The sequence below is a fragment of the Mustela nigripes genome, chromosome 4, assembly GCF_022355385.1.
Source record: "Mustela nigripes isolate SB6536 chromosome 4, MUSNIG.SB6536, whole genome shotgun sequence".
Classification (NCBI taxonomy): domain Eukaryota; kingdom Metazoa; phylum Chordata; class Mammalia; order Carnivora; family Mustelidae; genus Mustela; species Mustela nigripes.
Window position 1 is genome coordinate 13,191,140 of NC_081560.1, and position 10,070 is coordinate 13,201,209.

Genomic DNA, 10,070 nt, shown 5'->3' on the forward strand with positions numbered 1-10,070 from the left:
TTCTTTTTCAAAGTCTACTGTATGATGAGCATTTGAATAGTTTACAGTTTGGGGCTATTAAAAGTACTGCTGCTGTGAATGTTCTTAGTACATGTTGTTTGGTGAACATATGTTTCATTTTTGCTGGGTGTATACCTAGGAAAGAATTGTGGGACCACTGATTATACATATGTTCAATTTTAGTAGATATTTCAAGTGGTTGTACCATTTTACACATCCAATGGCAATGTGTAAGAGTTCTACCTGTTTCACATGAAATTTTTTTAAATTATAATTTAAATAATATTCCTAAGCAAAAGAATGCGATCAGTGGATTTGAAAAACATGTTAAGTACTCTGATAAAGAAATGTTGCGGTTTCTCTTTCAGGCAAGCTTTACTGGGGCTGTCATCAGTAGTTTCAACATTCAATTAATAAAAGCATCTAGTTTAAATTGTTAAATAACTAGGAAAATACCATTGGTACTTAATTGGTTAAACTAAATTTCCAGGGGAAGAACAATGTTGGCCCTTTTTCTGGATTGGTTTTTTGTTTGTTTGTTTGTTTGTTTTTTAAAGATTTTATTTATTTATTTGGCAGAGAAAGAGAGAGTGAGCGAAGGAACACAAGGAGAGGGAGTGAGAGAGGGAGAAGCAGGCTTCCTGCTGAGCAGGGAGCCTCATTCGAGGCTCAATCCCAGGACCCTGGGATCATGACCTGAGCCTAAGGCAGACGCTTAACGACTGAGCCACCCAGGCGCCCCTGCATTGGTTTTTTGAAATACTAATATAGGAATTTCGTTCCTTTAGTTTTTATCCTTAGAAAAGTAATGCATTTTGGGAAGTCGAGATATCATTGTTTGCTCTTTAATAATGGTATGGAAATAAGGCCATGGTAATTAGTGGAAAATACCCAACAGGTTTTTTTTAATATTTTTTAACTTTAAAAAAATGGAATGACGTTTGGAATGACAATTCTTTTTTAGGTGATGTGGCAGTGAAAATGTTGAATGTGACAGCACCCACACCTCAGCAGTTACAGGCCTTCAAAAATGAAGTAGGAGTACTCAGGTGAGCATGTGCGAATTACTCTTTTCCAGAGAAGTTACCTTCATTTTCTCTTTCCCAGTGACAGCTGATGGTGGCTTTACAGTTTTACTAGAAGTGAGTAAAATGGAGTTTGTCTGAGTATATTTTGTCTTTATATTCTTCAAGTGGTATATAATGTTATATGGTATAAATAATGGAAAAATTAATCCTAGACTGTATTAATAGAAATAAAATATTCTGTTCATGGGAAATCATATCACCACTTAGCAAAATAATACTCTCAAAATTCTAAACTTATAGAACACATTTAAAGATTGTATCAGCCATGGAACTTGAGGATCATGAACAAACTAAAGTATATCCAGGCAAGGACAACTTAGACGAGGAGTATTCTGGTACTATAACTTAGAGGAAAAACAATTAACAGAACTCGGGGTATTTGGGTCCATAGAAAGCCATTATTTTCAAGAGGGTACAGACTTACTCTATTTTATTCCAGAGAGCAGAAAAGGAAAGCCAATGCTGGAAGTTGTAGGGAAATGATTTTTTCTCAACCCCAAAGAATTCTAAGACTAGAATCACTTAAGAAACAAAAAAAAAAGGGCGCCTGGGTGGCTCAGTGGGTTAAGCCGCTGCCTTCGGCTCAGGTCATGGTCTCAGGGTCCTGGGATTGAGTCCTGCATCGGGCTCTCTGCTCAGCAGGGAGCCTGCTTCCGTCTCTCTCTCTCTCTCTCTCTCTCTGCCTGCCTCTCTGCCTACTTGTGATCTCTCTCTATCAAATAAATAAATAAAATCTTTAAAAAAAAAAAAAGAAACAAAAAAAATGGGGGGAGTGGTGAGGGAAATAAGCTACAATCTCAGTGATGAACTTCGCATAATTGAAGGTATTTAAGCAACCTCCAGTTGCCTATCTGAAGTATATTAAAATTTAAGGCCTTTCTGAAAGGGGTAGGATGTTAGCTTAGACAATTCCTAAAGTCATTTCTTAATTTATCCTTCCATGGTCCTATTTTTTTTTTTTTTTTAAGATTTATTTATTTATTTTAGAGAGCGAGTGTGTGTGCATACGTGAGTGGAAGGAGGGGCAGAGGGAGAAAATCTCAAGCAGACTTCCCAGTGAGCGAGGAGTCCACTGAGCATAGAGTAGGAGGCGGGGCTCCATCTCACCACCCTGAGATCATGACCTGAGCCAAAACCAAGAGTCGAAAGCTTAACTGACTGAGCTACCCAAGCACCCCTCTGTTGTCTTTTTTAAAATACTTTTTTCTAACATCATCTTACTGATAATTAGTCTGTTTTGGGACTTTTTAAAGATTTCCTGAAGTTTATCAACCTTAGTATTTACTGACACTTTTCCTTTTACAGGAAAACTCGACATGTGAATATCCTACTTTTCATGGGCTATTCAACAAAGCCCCAACTAGCTATTGTTACCCAGTGGTGTGAGGGCTCCAGCTTATATCACCATCTCCACATCATCGAGACCAAATTTGAGATGATCAAGCTTATAGATATTGCACGGCAGACTGCACAGGGCATGGAGTAAGTTCCATTCTGTTAAATCTCTTGTAAAATATTTTTGAGACCACTGATTGTATTTTAAAGGTTTTAGCTAATTCTCTTTTGGGTTCCTTTTTAAATTACTGTCTGGTAACAAATGGACACTTTTAACTAATGTCTAACCATGTGATATTAAGAAATAAAATAGTATCTCTAGTACAGTCTTCAAAAACTATCTTCAAGTATTTGATAGCAAATACATGACTGCAAATTTATGTTTAGCATGCAGTGGTTTAGCAGTAGAGGTTCAGAAAACAAAACAGGCCAAAAAAAACAAAAACAAAAAAACCCTACTGAAAAGTCATTAACAATTACTGAAGTGTACAAAATGATTGTTAAGTTATCCTTTCAAATTATTTTCTCCATATACCCATATTTATCTTTACAAAATGGTCATCTGAATGAAATAAATTTAAATGAAAATCTGCATTCTGACCCTTTTGGGGGATTTCAAGCTGATTTGTTCATATCCATTGAATTTTGCTATGTAATTTAAAAGATCAAAAGTTATTTGAATAGAATTTATCATCAATCAAGAAAGGGAACCAACTGGGAAGAAGAAATTTTGCATGCAACTCTTAAGTACAAATGAAAAGATAAATCAAGTAAAACTTAATAAATTTTGAAAACATTTAGATGAATTTTAAATGGGTAAGATACAAGTTTGAGGGACGCCTGGGTGGCTCAGTTGGTTAAGCAGCTGCCTTCGGCTCAGGTCATGATCCCAGTGTCCTGGGATCGAGTCCCACATCGGGCTCCTTGCTCAGCGGGGAGCCTGTTTCTCCCTCTGCCTGCCTCTCTGTCTGCCTGTGCTCACTCGCTCTCTCTCCCTCTATCCCTGACAAATAAATAAATAAAATCTTAAAAAAAAAAAAAGAAAAGAAAAGATACAAGTTTGAAAGCTTTATGGGTAGTTTAAAAAGTATGTATGTATCTTAAATTTACATTTTATGGTATACAAATGGCTTTCACATGCATTGATCATTATGTCATTTAATCTTTATAATGCTTTTATAAAGTACATATTTTTATTTGCTTCTATAGATAAGGAAATTCGGGCTTTTAAATGACTAAGGCTACACATTTAATAAGTAGCAGCAAAGGTGTTTAATTCAGAATCCTACTCCCAAGCCATTGTTCTTTCCCCATATTCACTATGTTTTTACATTTTAAAATTAGAATAAAAGGGTAAAAGTGTATCTGTGTACTGCTATTAGGGCCATGACTCAAGATCACAGAGCAAGTAAGCATAAGACCAGGACTCAAAAACAGATCCGGCTTTTACATCTTCCTGCTGAACTGTCACCCTCTTTGTGTCCAAACTAGGCAGTGTATCTATAATTTGGATTGTTTACAAGGCTCTGTTCAGCCAAAATGCTTATTGCAGCAAATGATTACCTATTCAGTAACCGTCCCACTTATCCACTAGACTTAAAACGGTTCCAGCCTCTCATATAAGTTAGAATCTGAGTGTGTTCAAATCTGAAAGGTATATTAAAGTCTTGTAGAGAGTAAACCGTGGCAAAAATAGTAAACATTGATAAAAAAAAAAAAAAAAAAAAGCTTATTCTGCTCCCATCCCAACAGTTTTCTGTAGCAAGCCAAGCCACCTGCCTCCTTATGGCCTTTGTACCTATTATTTTGCTCTTTGGGGTACTTAGTCCACAAATATCCATAGAGCTTCTTCCTTCTGTCTCTGTTCAAACAGCACCTTTTAATAGAAGACTTCTCAGGACACCTGGGTGGTTCAGCCGGTGAAGCATCTGACTCTTGATCTCAACTCAGATCTTGACCTCAGAGTCTTAAGTTCAAGCCCCGTGCTGGACTCCACACTGGGCGAGGAGCCTACTTTAAAAAAATAAAAAATAAAAGAAGCCTTCTGTCATCACCTTATATAACTAATGTTCCTACCCCACACTGAAGTGACATGAAGAAGTCATTTCTTTTACTTCTTCCCATTTTGTTTTACAACCCAGCTCTATATGACATAGTTGTTTATTGTCTGTCACCCCTACTAGAATACAAGCTGTATGAGATGAGAGACTTTGATTTGCTCATTGTTTTATCCCTAATGCCTAGGACGGGACCTGGCCTATAATAGATACTCAATACATATTTGTTAAATGAAAGAATGATTGCACATATTATTGATAGATTTACCTTCTGGAAGAGAGAGAGGCCAGATCTTTCTCATATCAGAACTGAAGTGTTAGGGCGCCTGAGTGGCTCATTTGGTTAAGTGTCTGCCTTTGGCACATCATGTGGGATCCAGCCCCATGTTGGGCTCCCTGCTCAGCGGGGAGTCTGCTTCTCCCTCTGCTCCTGCCCCTCCTCATGCTCTATCTCTATAAATCTTAAAAAATGAAAAAAAAAAAAGAATCAATGAGAGGGAAAATAGTCAAAGAGTAATAAAAGAATAACAAAGGGGAAAGGCTTTGCTGTACACAGAAGCAACAAAGAATAGTATCGGAAATTGTGATGCAAGGTGGGGGGCGCCTGGGTGGATCAAGTGGCTTAAAGCCTCTGTCTTTGGCTCAGGTCATGGTTTCATGGTCCTGGGATCGAGCCCCACATCGGGCTCTCTGCTCAGCATGGAACCTGCTTTCCTCCTCTCTCTCTGCGTGCCTCTCTGCCTGCTCGTGATTTCTCTCTCTGTCAAAAAAAGAAATAAAATCTTAAAAAAGAAAAAAAAATTGTGATGGGGGCACCTGGGTGGCTCAGGCATTAAGCATCTGCCTTCGGCTCAGCTCATGATCCCAGACTCTTGGGATCACATCCCATATTGAGCTCCCTGCTCAGCAGGAAGCCTGCTTCTCTCTCTACCACTCCCCCTGCTTGTGTTCCCTCTCTCACTGTCTCTCTCTGTCAAATAAATAAATAAAATCTTAAAACAAAAAAACGAGAGAAATTCTGATGGGTCAGTGAACCACCAGTACAGATAAAGACAAGAAGTGACCACAGAGATAACATTATCAAAATGGAGTAGTTCTGTAGTCTGGGGAATAGTCACTGAAGAGGCAATATGTTCCCACTGCTGTGCAGTCTGAGTTTTATAAGCATAACCTTGACTTCTGTCTACTCTGAAATACTTGGTAACCAACTATATAATGAGTATACCTAGGTATGAATGCAGATCATCCTATCAGTTTATCCCAGTTTTAATGCTAAAAAAGTATTAATTATAAATTTTAATCCTTCTAGCAAGAGTTGTTTTATTATCAGCTTTAACCATAGAAGATACATTTCCTGTTTTTCCTTTCCGTTCTTAATAAGACAGTAACACGCAACTGTAGTTAAATATACTAACACATCTTTAGTTTCCAAAGGCTTTGGCAAGATGTGGATTTTCAGTTAAGGTGACAAATTTTTGCTGTCTCTTGAAACTATAATCAAGGAATTGTTTTAAGCCTGAACATATAAGAATGGAGACAACAAGACAGGAAGGAAACAAACAACATTTTGAAAGCCAGAAAGTTGACAGAGAATTGGTAATGGACTTAATACACCTAAAAAAGCTAAATCCCTGGTTGTCGGTGGGGAAATGAAAACCAGCCTTATTTATACCAGGGATTCCTCAGAAGTCTCAGGAATTGGCAGTGTCAGGTATCTTCAGAAGAGAGACAGCACGTAAGTGAGAAGGCAGTCTTCTCTGAATCCCGTCTCCCACTCTGTGTCCCTGGGTGACTGTCTCATGCCTTCCCTGACAGTAGACATTTACTCTCTGGAGAGAGGAATACCAGTTGTGTCTGGACTGGGAACAGGGACTTGGGTACTTTGCCCGCAGCAGGAGGATTGAGTGACTGATTTCTGAAGGATGAATGGAGAGTCCTCCAGCGCTCTCTTTTCAGTGATTCCCATGGCAGTGAAACCTGATGCCCCTTTAGGCAGGAGATTGGGAGAGTCTTCTCTGAAGAACCTTAACAGCCAAGAGGACAAACCCAGAGGTAGTGACATCAGACATTGCACCTAGACCAGTACAGGAAAGTTCAAAAACAAGAAGCCCATCTGTACACTCAGACCTTCCAGGCAGTTCGTTGGACCTTCACTCAGTCTGAGTAAGACATTATCTCTGGATCATCAAACATCAGGTGTTAAAGTGTTGAATGCCAGTGACAGAGACCAAAACAAATGGGAGTTAAAAAGGCAATGAGGGGGGTGCCTGGGTGACTCAGTTGGTTAAGCATCTGCCTTCAGTTCAGGTCGTGATCCTGGGGTCCTGGGATTGAGCCCCACTTTGGGCTCTCTGCTCATTGGGGAGTCTGCTTCTCTCTTTCCTCTCTCTCCCTCTGACCCCCTTCTCATGCTCTCGCTCTCTCTCAGATAAATAAATAAAATCTTAAAAAAATAAAAAGGCAGGGTGCCTGGGTGGCTCAGTGGGTTAAGCCTCTGCCTTCAGCTCAGGTCAGGATCTCAGGGTCCTGGGATCGAGCCCCACATCGGGCTCTCTGCTCAGCAGGAGCCTGCTTCTCCCCTTCCTGCCTCTCTGCCTGCTTGTGATCTCTCTGTCAAATAAATAAATAAAATCTTCAAATAAAAGGGCAACTGGGGATAAACACAATACAAGGAGCAGAGATGCCCCTCTCCCCCCAAAATCTGTTTCCTCAGATAAAAGAAGAATTTTTATTCAGAAAGCAAGAACAGATGGTTTATAAGGAACATTTGGATAATAACAACAACAGCAACAATGTTAAAATGTTAATATCCTAGTCCAGTGCAAATTATATGCTTTGCAGTTATTTAAACTTTTAAATGTCTGATCCCTCCTTCCCTGTCTTCCTGCATCATTTCACAAAGGACAGAGCAAGCTAAATGTAGCTAACCGATCAGTCCACAGACTATTTAAATAGCTGCCTAATAATAATAATAATAATAATAATAATAATAACAACAACTTCTCCGCAAAGCCCTCGTTTAAAATAGTCTGCCCCCTGAGTGTTTTGCAGATGCTGTTGATCTTTTGTGACTCCTTTCTGAAATGTATTTTGAAGTCAGAGGGTGTAGCAGAGTAAGGAGCATACTAACTCATTGTATGAGGTGCTGGGGTTGCAATCTGTCATCATATAAAACCTTCAGTAATTAGGAAGGTTGAATCATTGGGAGTTTCAAGTGTGTCACCTTTATTGGATTATGGGATATAAGCAGATGGGGGACATTTTTTCTTTGTGGTTCTGTCTTTATCAGTAAAGGATCATTTCTGATTCCTAGGTTTCCCTGTAGAGAGTGAAGCTGTTCTCAGGGTAGAGAGTGACAGTCCCACTCTAGGAATCAGGGTCAGTATAATATGTTTATCATCTTCTCACCTGACAGTCATTGATTCAGCCTAAGGGCCAAGGCATTTTAAGAATATTGTTACTAGGGACGCCTGGGTGGCTCAGTTGGTTAAGCAGCTGCCTTCGGCTCAGGTCATGATCCCAGCGTCCTGGGATCGAGTCCCACATCGGGATCCTTGCTCCGCAGGGAGCCTGCTTCACCCTCTGACTCTGCCTTCCACTCTGCCTGTGCTCACTCTCGCTCACTCTTTCTCTGACAAATAAACAAATAAAATCTTAAAAAAAAAAAAAAAAGAATATTGCTACTAAAGAAATTTCAAGGGGCGCCTCGGTGGCTCAGTGGGTTAAGCCTCTGCCTTCGGCTCAGGTCATGATCTCAGGGTCCTGGGATCAAGCCCCTCATCGGGCTCTCTGCTCAGCAGGGAGCCTGCTTCCCTTCTTCTCTCTGCATGCCTCTCTGCCTACTTGTGATCTCTGTTTATCAAATAAATAAATAGAATTTTTTAAAAAAAGAAAGAAATTTCAAGAATGGTCAATTTGTCATGCCATTTCTTTGCCAGACTTTTAATTTTAGTATAATATTTATGCTATAATTTTTAATTTAGCCCTATCAGAAAATTTACTAAATTTTAAATCAAGACAAAGTTGTGGTCTGTTGTTATACACAAAAGTGTTATATTCTGAAGAAAGATAATAAAAACTAATTTGGGGACAAACCCTCACGATTTTTTTTTTTAAATAATGAAGAGTATGCCTTCCTTATTTAAAAATAAACCTAACTGTAAAAAAGACAGAAGGGTAGATTAAAGCTGAAAAGATGGTGAACATGTATTTATGATTGAAAACAATTCCAGTCAATCAAAGGATAATTATAGTGAACATGATTTTCTAATGAATAAGAATAATAACAGAAAAGAGGTTGCTGGTAATCAGAAAAATACAAACTAAGGGTGCCTGAGTGGCTCAGTAGTTAAGCATGTGCTTTCGGCTCAGGTCATGATCCCAGGGTCCTGGGATCAAGCCCCGCATCAGCCTCCCTGCTTAGTGGGGAGCCTGCTCCTCCCTCTCTCACTCCCTCTGCTTGTGTTCTCTTTCTCGCTGTATATCTGTGAAATAAATAATTAAATCTTTTTTAAAAAGAAAGAAAAAAATACAAACTAAAAGAAGTACTATTTTTTGCCCATTGGAATTGACAAAATACCTAAATTCTGACGAAATCCCGTGTCAGTAAACCGGGGAATTGCTGACTGGCACACACCTGATGCGGCCAGCCATGCTGGGGACACTTCAGAAGTCTCTGTTCAAATGCGAAATCCCTGAGCTACCCCCAGAAATTACCAGGTTTTGTTCTAAAAAAGATATAGTATATAGAAGGAGATGTGTCACAGGAAAATATGTAAAAGTGAACAATTGGAAACATAAATGTCCATCAGAGGACTTGGATAAATAAAATATTGCAGAAATGAATTACGTATGTATCAGTATCAGCTTTAAAATATAGGGTACCTGGGTGGCTCAGTCATTAAGCATCTGCCTTCAGCTCGGGTCATGGTCCCAGGGCTCTGGGATTGAGTCCCGAATTGGGTTCTCTGCCCAGTGGGGAGTCCGCTTCTCCCTCTCCCTCTGTGCTTGCTCTCTCTCTCTGTGTTGCAATCTCTCTCGCTCACTCTCTCTCGCTCTCTCTTAAATAAATAAATAAAATCTTTTTTAAAAATTTAAAAAATATATAATGTCAAGTGAGAAAAGCAAGCTAAAGCATGAAACCACTTAAAGTTTTAAAAACAAAACATAAGTGTACATGTATAATTTTTTTAGGAGCGCGCGCGTGTGTGTGTATGCATACAAAAGTATTAAAATAGGGGTTAGCAGATACATATTAGATTCGGTAGTAGTTGTCTACAAGAATGGCGGAAGGGGACAGCTATCAAGGAGAGAAGGGCTTTTTAAAAGCTTTACCTATCCCTTCCTGATTGTTTCTGTCTTTCAATTAAAAAAAGACTCCATGTTGTATTTTACTTTCATAAGGTTTTTTAAGTATAAACTTTGAAGAAAGGCCTATGTGTAAAAATTTTAACAGGATTAATTATGGTGAGAAATATGAGTGATTGCAACAGTGATTGCCTTTGGTACAGTTTTTCTTAATTTTAAAATAGAACTTATTGGGACATCTGGGTGGCTCAGTTGGTTAAGCAGCTGCCTTCGGCTCAGGTCA

At 39.1% G+C, this 10,070-nt stretch overlaps 1 protein-coding gene across 1 annotated transcript in view; it reads left to right on the forward strand.

Annotated features, from left to right (window-relative positions):
- The window catches only part of BRAF (B-Raf proto-oncogene, serine/threonine kinase), a 180,476-nt gene that overhangs the window by 136,169 nt on the left and 34,237 nt on the right, over positions 1-10,070 (forward strand). Inside the window, exons 12-13 of the mRNA XM_059396263.1 lie at positions 965-1,049; positions 2,394-2,570. Coding sequence (XP_059252246.1) covers positions 965-1,049; positions 2,394-2,570 — 262 coding nt within the window. The remainder of the gene's footprint in view (positions 1-964; positions 1,050-2,393; positions 2,571-10,070) is intronic.